Source organism: Bubalus bubalis, chromosome 19 (assembly GCF_019923935.1).
Source record: "Bubalus bubalis isolate 160015118507 breed Murrah chromosome 19, NDDB_SH_1, whole genome shotgun sequence".
NCBI lineage: Eukaryota > Metazoa > Chordata > Mammalia > Artiodactyla > Bovidae > Bubalus > Bubalus bubalis.
This window is the reverse complement of record NC_059175.1, coordinates 38379865-38395061: the sequence shown is the minus strand read 5'-3', so window position 1 is coordinate 38395061 and position 15197 is coordinate 38379865. Positions and strand designations below refer to the sequence as shown.

Genomic DNA, 15197 nt, shown 5'->3' with positions numbered 1-15197 from the left:
TACCAGGTCTGGGACTAAAAGTTGTATAAGCCCTATTCAGTCCCTGTCTGGGTAGCCCATCAGTTCAGTTCAGTTCAGTTCAGTTGCTCAGTCCTGTCCACCTCTTTGGGACCCCATGAATCGCAGAATGCCAGGCCTCCCTGTCCATCACCAACTCCCGGAGTTCACTCAAACTCATGTCCATCGAGTCAGTGATGCCATCCTGCCTCTCATCCTCTGTTGTCCCCTTCTCCTCCTGCCTCCAGTCTTTTCCAATGAGTCAACTCTTCGTATGAGGTGGCCAAAGTATTGGAATTTCAGCTTCAGCATCAGTCTTTCCAATGAACACCCAGGACTGATCTCCTTTAGAATGGACTGGTTGGATCTCCTGCAGTCCAAGGGACTCTCAAGAGTCTTCTCCAACACCACAGTTTAAAAGCATCAATTCTTTGGCGCTCAGCTTTCTTCATAGTCCAACTCTCACATCCATACATGACCACTGGAAAAACCATAGCCTTGACTAGGAGGACTTTTGTTGGCAAAGTAATATCTCTGCTTTTTAATATGCTGTCTAGGTTGGTCATAACTTTCCTTCCCAGGAGTAAGCGTCTTTTAATTTCATGGCTGCATATAATACAGCAATTAAAATTGGCAGTTTGTAAGTTAAAGACAAAACTGAGGTCACTGGAGCAGGGGCTTCCATAAGTTTCTTTAGGAGGCAAACAGGAAGAAAAAAATTCCCCTTCAATCAAGATTCTTTCTTTAGCGAGGCCCCCTTGCCTCTCCTCCTCCACACACCAACCCTGCTAACATCTCCTGGCTGTTGTGTTAATAGCGCTCCACCGCTTTCCCCAAGCCCGCTGAAGCCCACCGCCCCTGCGCACATCTCGGTCTTACCTACCAGCAGGGGGCAAGCCACGATTTTCTGTCCTCCTGGGCTGAGCTCTGGCACCCCTCTTCTCCCAGCCTTTCCCCTAGCTCCGGCCTGAATACGCTTCCTTAGCAACGGGTCGCCCTTGGCAACCGGAGGACGCGGACAGGCAGGCGGGCTAGGTTTCCCGCGCGTTCCTGGCACCTGCGTGCGGTGGGAGGCACAGGCCTAACCATGTCGGAGATCCTGTGCCAGTGGCTCAACCAGGAACTGAAGGTGTCCCAGACCGTGAGTGAGTGACACAGCCTGGGGCGAGCGGACCGGGGGCGAACGGGGCGCGGAGCCTGGGGCGCGGGAGCTGATGGAGTCTGGCGGGGTAGGCTAGCTGCCGCCTCTGGCTCATCTCAGCCACCGCGGAGCCTAGCTTCTCCACTCCGCAGCTCGGCTCTGAGTTACCCATCATCACGGTGGTCCCAGCCCCGCGGGTTCTGACCTACCGCGGTTCTGAGGCTATAGGGAGGGCGCCCTTGCTCCAGTAGAGAGAAGAGCTTTCTGGACTCTTTAGTCTAGCCCTGACATTGCTCCTTTCACACTCTCAGAAGCGTGGTGTGCTGGCAAACCAGCGAAATGTGAATCCTGAAAGCCAGCTACCGCCCTATTAGTTGTGTGCCCCTGGACAAGTTAGAATACCTTCTCGCAGTGTGTTCCCTCCAGTATAAAGGGCTGTGTGTGAAATGAGTTAATGCAGAATATATTAACATTTACAAATTTCAGCAGTTTTAACTCAGTATGTGCACATTCGCTACTTCTGACCACTTTTCACTCTTCCCAAAGCTAACTTGTTCACTAACCTGAATTTATCCCAGCCATAACGTTGTCATCCAAATTTCCTAAATCCCACAACCACAAACGCAGTTTTACATGCTGACAACTTTTGTAACAACCAAGTAATTCCAGAATAGCACTATACCCCATTCAGCTTCTTTTTGTTGTTTCTTAATCAAGAGTTAATTTTCCAACTGGTATGGTTTTGCTCAAAGCAAGAGGTTTGCAGGCCAAATCATTTCAATCTGTTTTTCCCAGAAGCATTCTTGCACAATGTCAACTTGCTTCCAGAGGGGCAATAATGCCAACTCAGTCTTAAGTCATCCACAGTATTTGCTCAACCAGTAGTGTTTCTGCAGCTGCTAAGTGTTTGTTACCAGCATTAGGATCTTTAAATTTGGAGCATTTGCAGTAGCCTTTGAAGACAGGAATGGCAACCCACTCCAGTATTCTTGCCTGGAGAATTCCATGGACAGAGGAGCCTGGTGGGCTACAGTCCAGGGGGTCGCAGAGTCAGACACGAGCTAAGCGACCATCATTCACTCCAGTTGCCTTTCTTGAGGCATAAACCCAGACTTTTTCTTTGCCAAACTGCCACCCACACAAAGTTTTTTTCCCAGGAGTCCATGATCATCCCATGTGTCTCTGACTGTTCCTTATCTAAAATATGATGCTTATCTCAGGATGGTGTTAGCATTTTTCTTTTCTTATTTCTTTCTCACCATAGGAGCCAAAATGTAGTATCATGGGCTTAAGGTATACTCTTATTAAAAAAAGCAGTTACAGATTGCTGAGTTTACTTTGGTTCATTTACTTGATTAATAAAAGCCATATTCTTTGCTCAAGTCCACAAGACTCTGTTGCATATTCAAACACTTTTGAGAAAAGTAAATAAAATTCACAAGAAATCTAAAATAGTAATATGCCATTCTTAATTATAATCATTTTGAGGAGTTTTGGTTTTGAAAGGAGGAGGAAGAATTACTTCATTCCCTGAAGATTAAAAGACTGGAGATTTTATTTATTTTTTGGCCCCACCTAGAGGCATGCAGAAACTGAGTTTTTTGACCAGGGATTGAACCCTTACCCTCTGCAGTAGAGGTGCTGAGTTTTTACCACTGGACCACCAGGGAAGTCCCAAGACTGAAGATTTTTAAAGAATTTAAATAGTATAAACTATAAATGGAAATTTTCCGATGTCTGCTTTCCCCAAGTGTAAAGCTGGAAGTTGTTAGCAGAGACAGCTAATATATTCTGCATCCCATTCACTAGCAATACATATTCATTTCTTGATCCCAACTGCTAAGAGGAGTCAAAGGAGAGAGAGACAATTCCTGAGATTACCTAAATCCATGTTGTAAAAGGCTTTTCAGACTATAGGGAACGCACTCAACTGTGTTTGGAAACAGACAAGATAGGATCTGTGCGCCTAAGAAGCACGCTGCCAGTTGATTTCTGTCATTAGATAAGCCATTCTGTGGTATACAATGGAAAACTTAAAACAGTTTATAGGAACTCTCTTGGAAGGACCGTAAGTGGATGCAACGTCTGGCGAAAATAATTGGGCAAGTTCTGGATAAGCGTCCTGTTAAGAGCAAGGATTTGGAGGCCAGGCTGTTTAGGTTAAAATCACTTATTCTCACTGACTAGCCAGTGCTTGTGAGCAATTTATTTACCTAAATTTTATAATACTCAAAATAATAATACTTCATCAAGTAGTGTTAAGATTAAATGAGATAATAAATGCAAAGCATTTAAAACAGTCCCTGACACACAGTAAATGCTAAATATTACTTTTTAGAAAATATCATACAAAAAAAAAAAAAGAAAATATCATACAAAAATAAAGTCACCAATGTGTAAGGACATTTGAACAAGGATGTTTATTGCCACATGGATTGTAGGGGCAAAAAGAAAAGAAATGGAGACAATATGAATTTGCTTCAATAATAGAACACTTGGGTAAATGATGCTGTATTTATGCTATGGTTTATCATGCAGTTGTTAGAACAAATGAGTTAGTTACTCTAACTTTTAACCTAAAATGTGCTTATGTAATTTTGTCAAGTGAAAAACAAAATTAAAACTTACTGGAACCAATATAATACCATTTTGCATGAGGATGTGTGAGAGAAAAGTGTGGAGAGGCATATACTGGACTGTTGACATATACATGACTCTTAATCTTTGTGTAAGCATAGAGAGAGATGTGGAAGCATATAAGCCAGTATTGCTTACCCTGGTATTGGGTAAGCAATTGGTATTGCTTACCCTGGGAAAGGAGATGATTGCTAGCTTTTCTTTATACATCTGTGTTATTTGATGTTTTGCTTGTATTGCCTTCATAATTTGAAAGTAAAATTCAGTATAGCCTTACAAATGCAAAATCAAAAAAAGATCAAATGTCACATGACAATGTAGGAGAAAAATAGGCTTAACACTTTAGTTGAAATATAGTAAGCATCTTGAAGTATTGCTGGGACAGGGGAGTACCTAAGAGTTATTTTCTCAAATGAAATTTATACATGGAATAATAATAATAAAAGTTAATCTTTGTTGAGCACTTAGATTCTTACGCCAGACCCTGTGCTAAGCCTTTTACATAGGTTTTCATATTTGAGATTTTAAAAAGTCCTAAGAGACGTTGTCTCCATTGAACAGATGTGTAAAAGAGGCTGAGAAAGCTTGGTAATTTGTTCTAAGTCACCCATCTAGTAAGTCCTAGAACTAGAATTTAGAGCTAGATCTTTGACTAGTGCTCTTAGGATGTATTATACATTTGATTTTATGCTTAGGGAATTTACTATTTAAAAATTAACCCTCCCAAAGATATTCATTTGAGCTCCTTTTAAGGAGGATTATTGTTCAGTTGAAGTCACAAGAAGTACAGAAATTCAACCAGATGGTTAAATGGTTAAATGGCAATGGTGGAGTTATTAGTATTTGTTTAGAAGTAGTTTAGTCCACATGTTGCTTCCTGAGACAAAGCAAACAGAATGAGAATGCCAAGTGAAGGCATTGCTGCCTCGCTGAGACTCAATAATGGTTTAGTCATTAGAGAGGCAGGTAAAGCTGATTGATTTCTGGATTATTTTGATAAGTAGAAATCAATTTGGATAAAGCATCTCATATTGAATTTTGTGTTGCCTGGACGACCCTGAATATCAGCAGTAAAGAAAATAAATTCCAACGATCCTCAGTTAAGAACAGTCTCCCTCCACTTAATGAGGTTTCTGGGAGTCACCAGAGGTTTGATTAGTCTCAACATATGAAGATTCAGATCTATATTACTAAAGCTAAGGATCTCCAGTGAGTTAAGTTTAACTAGACCATTTGTCCTGGAAAATAATGCTTAGATGTATGTTAATGAAATGTCTTAAAATACCAAAAGTTGTTCAATAGAAAATAATTCAAGCAATTATTTTTGTAATAAAAATAAGCAATATAGAATAATGTTACTAAGAGATTTGCTGTAAAAGTCTTTACAGACTCTGTTATTTTCAAGCCTAACCATTGCCTCTGTTTTACAAAATGTTTATCAATTCACTGTGAGAGGAATTTGGCATCAGAATGTCATAATTAAACATTCTCCACAAATGTAGAGCATTCAAATTCCATGTACTGTATACATCCGATTCATTGTAAAAATTGATATACAAGCAGTCCATATTCTTTTGGATTTTGGGTGGGGTCATATTGAAAATTGTAGATACCTTATTATGGGTATTTCTGTTTCAATAGTCTCAGACATCGTTATCACAAGTAACAAAGAATCAATAAATAGAAAACTGAGTTGAAAAATTTAGTATCTCTAAAGTCCTGATTTTCTAGTATCCGAACTAGAAACAGTAATCTTTAGTCACAATTTTATACCCTGAGAGGTAATAATAATTACTGTATATTTGGGAGGTATCAAATGATATTACAAGTGGAAAATATCTACCACAGTGCCTATCATCTATCTAGGTCTCAGTTCAGTTCAGTTCAGTCACTCAGTTGTGTCCAACTCCTCGCGACCCCATGAATCGCAGCACGCCAGGCCTCCCTGTCCATCACCAACTCCCGGAGTTCACTCAGACTCACGTCCATCGAGTCAGTGATGCCATCCAGCCATCTCATCCTCTGTCGTCCCCTTCTCCTCTTGCCCCCAATCCCTCCCAGCATCAGAGTCTTTTCCAATGAGTCAACTCTTCGCATGAGGCGGCCAAAGTACTGGAGTTTCAGCTTTAGCATCATTCCTTCCAGAGAAATCCCAGGGCTGATCTCCTTCAAAATGGACTGGTTGGATCTCCTTGCAGTCCAAGGGACTCTCAAGAGTCTTTTCCAACATCACAGTTCAAAAGCATCAATTCTTCGGTGCTCAGCTTTCTTCACAGTCCAACTCTCACATCCATACATGCATGGCCACTGGAAAAACCACAGCCTTGACTAGACGGAACTTTGATGGCAAAGTAATGTCTCTGCTTTTCAATATGCTATTTTTAATTTCGTGGCTGCAGTCACCATCTACAGTGATTTTGGAGCCCCAAAAAATAAAGTTTGTTCCACTGTTTCCCCATCCATTTCCCATGAAGTGATGGGACCAGATGCCATGATCTTCGTTTTCTGAATGTTGAGCTTTAAGCCAACTTTTTCACTCTCCACTTTCACTTTCATCAAGAGGCTTTTGAGTTCCTCTTCACTTTCTGCCATAAGGATGGTGTCATCTGCATATCTGAAGTTATTGATATTTCTCCTGGCAATCTTGATTCCAGCTGTGCTTCTTCCAGCCCAGCATTTCTCATGATGTACTCTGCATATAAGTTAAATAAGCAGGGTGACAATACACAGCCTTGACGTACTCCTTTTCCTATTTGGACCCAGTCTGTTGATCCATGTCTAGTTCTAACTGTTGCTTCCTAACCTGCATACAGGTTTCTCAAAAGGCAGGTCAGGTGGTTTGGTATTCCCATCTCTTTCAGAATTTTCCACAGTTTATTGTGATCCACACAGTCAAAGGCTTTGGCATAGTCAATAAAGCAGAAATAGATTTTTTTCTGGAACTCTCTTGCTTTTTCATGATCCAATGGATGTTGGCAATTTGATCTCTGGTTCCTCTGCCTTTTCTAAAACCAGCTTGAACATCTGGAAGTAGATAATATTATTTCAACAACTTTTGTGTCTCTCACTTTAGAAGAATACCTATTATGATGCCTGCCACATAATAGGCACCTAGTAAATATTTTATTATATGAGGATGCATGAGTGAGGCAAAAATAGGGTAAAGTACTGTTTTTAGCTGAACTCGATGAATTTGTTCATCTCGGGAAGGTCATCCTAGGTACTTTGATCCTCACTTTTGTGATTTCAGAGGCTCTGCTTTATTACTTTAAGCAATTTCTTAGGAATTGTCACATGCTAACAGACATTGCATTCTGATGATTTTATAAGCCACAGCACCAATTCATCTTGCAGAAAAGGACACCAGAATAACCTATTCTGTTAATGGAAGTGGGGATAACAAAGCAAGGAGGGAAAAACAGTAGCAACCACTCACATTAGTCAGAATAGGGGGGTGACATTTGGTCATTTTTTGTGTTTTGGGCAATACTATTTCATTCCGAGTTCAGACATGTTTATAGAGGGATTTTGTTTTTGTCTTAGTCCATTAGGGTCACTGAGTAACCTTGTCTGGTCTTGGTGTGCTGTGAAATTGATTATGGCCAGCAGGAGAAGGCCAAAGTCTAGCCATGAGTGCTGGGCCAGCTTCTAGGAATACCAGGGCCTAATGGGGTCAGGCCAGTGCCCAGCCACCAGCAGCAGCTTTTCTGTCTCTCAAATGAAAGTAAATTTGTTTGGTTTTTTAAATGTTGCTGATAACCTGAGCTAGGTCTTTGCTCTTCTAGTAAAGGAGGAACAAAGGACACTTGCATAGAATATGTAGGTCTATAGGCCCTCATCTATGATGCCCACATCCCCAAATCTCTTTAGTTATTTGGTAGCAAAACTTGACCACAAATGCTGTGAGGCTATGTTCAGTAATTATTTCTTTCCCTCTAATGGTTTGCTGTAAAAATCAAATACATTTGATTATATGTGTTTCCCCAGACCGGGGAGAGTGTTATTGCTTATATGGACCCAAGAGTAGGTCTGTATCTGACTTTAAGGACAGGGTCAAATATTTGCCAAGTTTTAAGTTATCTTTAAATAAGGATCTTTGTACTATAGTCATTGCATGTGTGAGTGCATGCATGTGTGCTAAGTCACTTCAGTCATGTCCAACTCTTTGTTACTGGTGGACTGTAGGCCACCAGTCTCCTCTGTCCGTGCGATTCTCCAGGCAAGAATACAGGAGTGGGTTGCCATGCCCTCCTCCAGGGGATCTTTCTGACCCAGGCTTTAAAGCCTTGGCTCTGGCATCTCCTTTATTGGCAGGCAGGTTCTTTACCACTAACACCACGTGGGAAGCCCCATACTATTGTCATTGAGGATCTATTACTGAGCTTATGAATTGTGTAATTGATATAACATGTTGTCTTAAATTAGGAAGCAGCACCTGGTGGCTCAGATGGTAAAGAATCTGCCTCCACTACAAACCCAGGTTTGATCCCTGAGTTGGGAAGATCCCCTGGAGAAGGGAATGGCTACCCACTCCAGTATTCTTGCCTGGAGAATTCCATGAACAGAAGAGCCTAGTGGGCTACAGTCCATTGGGTCGCAAAGAATTGGACGTGACTGAGCAGCTAACACTTTCAATAATAATAAAAGTGATCACTGAGCACTTACTATAGGCTGGGAATTATGCTAAGCACTTTACATTATCTCATTTAATCAATTATCTCATTTAATTAAACCAACTGTCAGGAGGTAGAACCCATCACTCTCCCTCTTTTAAAGAGAAGAAACTGAGGCTGTGTAACTATTCAAAGTCCAGGGTCTTATAAATGGTCCAAGAGCCAAACCAGAGAATATTTCTCTCTCCAGAGTCTGTGCTGACCGCATTACAATCTGGAATGTAGAAGGCTTATCTTTTGTCTTTTCTCCAGCTGGCTCAGGTGAAAAGCGCATAGATCCTTTGCCCTCCGTCCCAGAAAATTCACAAAAGCTCACATCAAAGATTTCTGCAACTGAAAGCTTTAGTGAATGGGATCAGACCTGTGACTTGGAAGGCTGGAGGTGTGGCTGAGTTGTTACTGAACAACATTTTTCCAGATGTAGATCATTTCAGAGCCCAGAGAAAAGATTGTTACTGAGCTCCTGTGGTTCATTTCTTTCCCACATTCTTCATTGTTCCTTATCCTGGAGTCAATCCACCTTTTATTTCCCCTAGGTAATTCCAGTGATGAGTGCAAATTAACTTATAGAGGTGTCCCTCATTAGTTGTGGTATTCCGGAACATTTACTGGAAAGGAAAATTTGATAAACCAAAAAGAAAAAAAAAATCTTTCCTTTGTGTTTTCTTTTTTCCTTACTGTTTTTCTCCCCTCACCTCTCTCCATTTCTCTTTCTCTCTCTGGCTTCTTATCTTCCTTCTCATACTTTTTAATCTATATATTCCTAGATTATCTGCTTTTTCTTCATCTAGTTTCTTGCACGTATTCTTTTTTCTCTCCATTTTTTTCTACATGTTTTCCCTCTGTTGTTTTTGCTGCTTCCTATAGCTTTTCTCTGATTGTTTTCTTCTGTGTTCCTGTAGCACAGGAAAAAAAGAAAAAGAAAAACTGAAAGTGTCTAATGCACACAGAGCTGCAAACACGTTTTCAAACTTATTTATAGTAACCTAGTTGACAGTGAAATAATGTGTTTGCTATTCTTCTTTGACCTTTATAGCCAAAATGCCTCTATTTTATCCATATCAGAATAGTCTTATTAAGAAGTCCTGCCATTTCAAAGGAAGTAGATTATGATTTTATTTTTCTCCTGACCTTTTTGTAGCTATGAGTTTGCTACAGACCATTTGCCTGATAAATTGAGTGTGATGAATTAGGATACAGTTATTCCCCAGTTATTCACAGGTTAGATTTCAGGTCTTCTGTCAACAGGATCAACAGGCAAAAATGCAAAATCCAGAGAGAGTGGGAGAACAAGATCACCAGATATAGCAGCAGCTCCTGAATGCAAAGTAGTAGTCTTTAGATTTTTAATAGGATTCCATAGTTTGACAATGGCACTTCAGAAAACTAAGAATAGGGACAGGCTAGAGGGAGAAAAAAGGGAAAGAAGCCAAACAGAGAAAACAACAGACAGAAGAGGTGCAAGGCACAGCCAGAGCAGTCCAGATGGCACAGCAAGGGCAGTGGTGGCAACCGAAAAGCAGGAAACAGCTTTGGAGGTCAGCAGTGGTGGGTCCTGAGGGAAGGGGAAAGCAACAGTGACTCAGCGGGAGGACAGGCACACCTCTGCCTTTAGGGGCAGAAGGAGCTCTTTGGATTTCAGTTGCTGCAAAGACTACTGGTGTATGATGCTGGAAAACGAAAGGAATGTTAGTTGTACAGTCATGTCTGACTCTGCAATCCCATGAACTGTAGCCAGCCAGATCCTTTGTCCATGGAATTCTCCAGGCAAGAGTACTGGAGTGGGTTGCCATTCCCTTCTCCAGGGGATCTTCCTGACCCAGGGATCGAGCCTAAGTCTCCTGCATTGTAGGCAGACTCTTTACCAACTGAGCCACTAGGGAAGCCCCATGATGCTGGAAAGCAGAGTCAATAGATTCTAATGCTAGATAGTTCAGGAGCTCACCCTGAGTAAACAGAATCAATGAGAATTGTTGACATCTTTTGAAGCTACTTTATATTGATTTTACCTAAGAGCTAGGGTATTATTAAAGCATAAAATACTTTGAGAGCAGATACTAGGGAAGCTTTGGGCAAAATTGTGGGCTGGTGTCAGATATGCAGGAGCCTTATGATGATGTAAAGTCTTCTGAGAAAGGTCTCCCCTCACCTCCGTGCAATCACACACTAAGCACCAGCTCTACGAATCGTGAAATCATTCTAACTTCTTTTGCAGTTAGCCACCTTGTTAATAGTCAAATAGATAAAAGAGGATAATTCCATATGAATGAGTTTGTGATACTGTGATAATGTATACATTTAATAGATATTTAATATTGCAGTTGCCTAAAGGACTCTGATAGAAACACACTGAAGATTTTTGGAGGATTTTGAAATCCTTTGAGAGATGATGGCTTTGTCCTATGATAATGTATTATGTATCAACTTTGAATATCATTCTTGAATACCAAGCACCCCTATATCCTTCATAAGAAAAATATAAGTGACCCCAAACCAAGGACATTTTTAAAGAAAGCAAATTCTGTTTTACACTTAATTTTTTTTCCTTCCCTCATCATTATGTGCATACTTTGTGGCAGGCATGATACCAAGAAATTCTCATATATTGCCTCTAACCTTTAAAACAGCTCACCAAGATAGATATAGATAGGATGGGACAGAAATTCAGGAAGGTTAAGCAGCTTGTCAGAGGTTGCACAGCTAGTTAAAGGCAGAGACAAGATTTCAGCATAGATATCTCTAGCTCTAAAACCTGTCTTCCTCTGGGCCACCTCCATCATTGTACAGGACACCAGCTATACTGGAGTAAACCACAGAACCACCAACGTAAATCTTGTTTATAATATGCTGCTGCTGCTGCTGCTAAGTCTCATCAGTTGTGTCTGACTCTGTGCGACCCCATTTGGGCTGTACTGGATCTTCGTTGCTTCACAGGCTTTTCTCTAATTGTGGTGAGCGGGGGCTACCCTAGTTGTGGTGGGCAGGCATCCCAATGAAGTGGCTTCTCTTATTGCAGAGTACAGGCTCTAGGACACACAGGCTTCAGTAGTTGAGGCCCATGGGTTCAGTAGTTGTAGCTCCCAGGCTGTGGAGCACGAGCTCAGTAGTTGTGGTGCATGGGCTTAGTTGCTCCGAGATATGTGGGCTTCCTGGATCAGGGATTGAATCCATGTCTCCTGCATTGGCTGGTGGATTCTTTACCACTGAGGCACCAGGGAAGCCCAAGGAAAATCAATTATGTTCAGTAGGCTTTATTTAAGAAGGTGCAGGTGATTTTTGTAAAATTTCCATTGCATAAAGGTTAAAATTAAGTTTTGAGGTTTAAAGAAGTTGGACTGTACCTCATTTGGTCAAGAATATGAAATCATCCACAGGTTGTATTGATAATGGAAGTATTAGAGTATAATTTTATAAAATACACTGAAGATTTGTTTTTAGATCTAAGGTTATATATTTTGTTGGTTGTGTTTGGTTTGGTTTGATCAGAAGTTGTCTTTTCTTTCAAAATATCATATGTTATCAATTACTGACCCACATTTATTCAGGGATCTTTATAAGATACCTACTGTTAAAATTCAGTATTTTCCTCTTATTATTGAAAGATATTTTCAGAACTATTTTGATGGCATTCTGAGTTCAAATTAAATTATGGGATTTTACTCTGTATGTACATACTGAAAATATATAAGCTCTGTGTAAAGCATTATATTCACTTTTTTATCTCTGTGTTTTAAAAATCAGGTCCCAAGTCATTTGCAAAGGCATTTTCCAGTGGCTATCTAATTGGAGAAGTTTTGCACAAGTTTGCACTTCAGGATGATTTTGCAGACTTTTCAGAAAGCAGGTTAGTGAGATTATTTTTTATTTTATAAAAGGTCAATTCCTTTGGCACTTGGATGGATTTAGCCTCCAAAGTTTACATTAAGGAACCATTTATCACAAGATTCCTTCCAAACCTAAACCAGGCAAGCACACCATCGGTATGAAAATTGCCTCTTCCTCACGTATACATACGTCATTTTCCCAGGAGTACAAAGGAGAAAAAGTTACAGGCTGTTGCAAGACCTCATCTCTAGATGGGCCCCATTTTAATGTCTTCCATAATCCTGCACTCCTGCGTTTAATCAGATTTGTGAAACTTTTGTTCCTCATTTCTCCAAAAGTTCTTTCTCCCCATTTCTTTTCATCTCTCTTCTCTTTTTGGGACTCCTATTATGTGTATGTTGGTGTACTTGATGGTATCCCATAGGTCTCGGGAGCTTTGTTGATTTTTAAAACTAAACTTTTTATTTTAGAACAATTTTAGGTTTACAGAAAAGTTGCAAAGATAGTACAGAGATTTCCCATGTTGTTCACATCCAGTTTTCCCTACTGTTGTCAACTTATATTGGTATGGTACATTTTTTATCAAAGATTTGTTATAATTCTTATCTAATGTCTTTTTTGTTCCAATATCTTATCAGGATATCATTTTCTCAGACTTTCCTTGTTTTTGATCATCTTTACAGTTTTGAAAAATTAAAAACTGGTCAAGTATTTTGATATTGCTCCTCAGTTGGAATTAGTCTGAAATTTTCTGTCATGATTAGAATGAGTTTATGTGTTTTGGGATTCTGTTCATTTTTTATTCTTTTTCCTTTTTGTTACCCCTGTGAATAGTTTCAATTGATCTATCTTTGAGTTTACTGCTTCTTTCTTCTGCCAACTCAAATGTCCTGTTGAGCTATTCTAGTGACTTTTTACATCTCAGTTATTATACTTTTTAATTTTAGAATTCCACTTGGTTCTCATTTTTATAATTTCTATTTCCTTATTGATACTCTATTTTTGTTGAGATGTTGTTCTCATACTTTCTTTTATAATTTTTTTAAAAATGAATTATTTTAGTTTTTAACACTTATAATAGCCAACTTAAGGTCTTTATCTAATAAATTAAACATCTGGGCTTCCTCAGAGAGTTTCTACTGAACTTTTCCCCCTAGGTATGAACAGTGTTTCCTATTTCTCTATATGTCTCATAATTGTTGAAAGCAGACATCTAAAATAATACAGTGAGGTAACGCAGATTATTCCATTATCCCAGGGTTTGTTGTTGTTGCTGTTTGTTGTTGCTCTGCTGCTACTTTTTGTTTGTTTAATGACTCCCTTGGACTAGTTTTGGAAAATCTGTATTCCCTGTTGTGTATAGCACCTGAAGACTCTGCTTGGTTAGCTTAGTGAACAGAGCTCAGCAAATAAATGGAGATATTTTAAAATATCTTGAATTGATAAATCTTCCTTGGCTGAAATGCTGAGTTTGTTGAGGTATATCTTCAGTGCTTTCACAGTTTACAACTCTGCCTTAACCTTTACTTCCTGCTTGTACAGGAGCTTAAGGTCAGCCAAAAGTGAGAGATTTGGGCCTCCTCCTATCTTTCCTGGGTATCCAAACATTCCTACACATGCATATGTGCGGGGAGCTGGCGGGAGGCACTCCGCCCGTGGCAAAGGTCATGAAGAAGGAGGCTCGACATACACAAAGGCGGGATCGAGCCTCAGGAATCCCCCTGGAAATCCTCGAGCATCTACCCCCATAACCAGAGCCTGCCTACTTTACTACTTTGTGCTCTCACCTACACCTGTGACTTTATGGGGGGCTGTCCCCCACCACCTCTTTCGGAGAAGGAGTTAACTTAGAGCTCCAGTTAATAAAAACTCCTGGGCGTGACAAGAGTGTTTTAACCTACAAACTCCTCTGAAGGTTCTCTAGCCTGCCTGACAGACTTGTCCGGCCACATGTGATTGCTCACAGCCTCCCAACCGTGAGAGGCACGAGATGCTTTAAACCTTCTAAAAACAGGTTCCTTAGAAAAGTTAGAAAACCATTAGTATAAGTATAGTGGGCTGATTAGAAATTGTATTGGTGAAGGGTTTTTCATTTGTTGAGCCAATGTTTGTTGCTAAGTCTCCACATCCCCTGCCCTTATACACATTAATGAATATATAGAAGAAATAAGTATTAACCTTTGATATTAATCACGTTAGACCTTAGGCTAAGCAAATTCTTGCCTTAATTAAAACTCACTACACCCTCACCCTATAGGAATGTAATTTATCTGGTACCTTTGGAAGGTGGCGTCTGTTTTAAGAATAATCACCCCTGGAGAAATAAGTGTCCTGGTTGACTGACTGCTGTCACAAGGAGAGGGTCATAAATTGTCAGCAAGCCCCCTGGCCAAAGATCATGTAACACCCCTAAGACCTCTGTATACATTTGTATGAAGCACCTGACTTTGATAAAAGTCAGGACTGCTGACCCTGCATGACTTTTGCATAACATCTCAGTGTATAAAAGTAGACCATGGAAAATAAAGAATTGGGATCAGTTCCTCGAAAGACTGGTCTCCCCATGTCACTCTCTCTCTCAAACTCTGGCTGAGTCTCCATCTGGAGCGCAGAACCCGCCATGCTTACTAATTATGCTTGGGCTTCTAAGATCCGACCGGGGAGGCCTCAGTGTCTCCTCTCCTTCGGGAGAATGGAAGGACGCCTGCGGCCTACGTAAGTGGTGCAAACTTCTTGTCTTGAAGTTTTATTGGTCTCCTGCGTAAACCAAGCTACTCAGCCTCTTTTCTCCACTGAATTTTCCTACTGAGCTATCCTTATTTTAGTACTCTTTATATCTCTAATTAATATCTAATTGAAGCTATTGTATCCTGATCCTCGCCAACGCCATCCCCGCTTCGAATACCCTGGATCAGCTGGGGCTG

The 15197-nt window shown here is 40.4% G+C and overlaps 1 protein-coding gene across 11 annotated transcripts in view; it reads left to right on the top strand.

Moving 5' to 3' along the window:
- The first annotated feature begins 1001 nt into the window (after nucleotides 1-1001).
- The window catches only part of SPEF2 (sperm flagellar 2), a 209611-nt gene continuing 195415 nt past the window's right edge, over nucleotides 1002-15197 (top strand). For 7 of the 11 annotated variants that reach the window (XM_025270631.3, XM_025270630.3, XM_044932613.2 and 4 more), the window contains exons 1-2: nucleotides 1011-1142; nucleotides 12190-12292. In XM_025270631.3, coding sequence (XP_025126416.2) covers nucleotides 1085-1142; nucleotides 12190-12292 — 161 coding nt within the window. In that variant the 5' untranslated portion in view covers nucleotides 1011-1084. Of the gene's footprint in view, nucleotides 1143-12189; nucleotides 12293-15197 lie in introns of all 11 variants that reach the window. The other 4 variants (XM_025270621.3, XM_044932612.2, XM_025270620.3 and 1 more) reach the window with 4 other exon arrangements.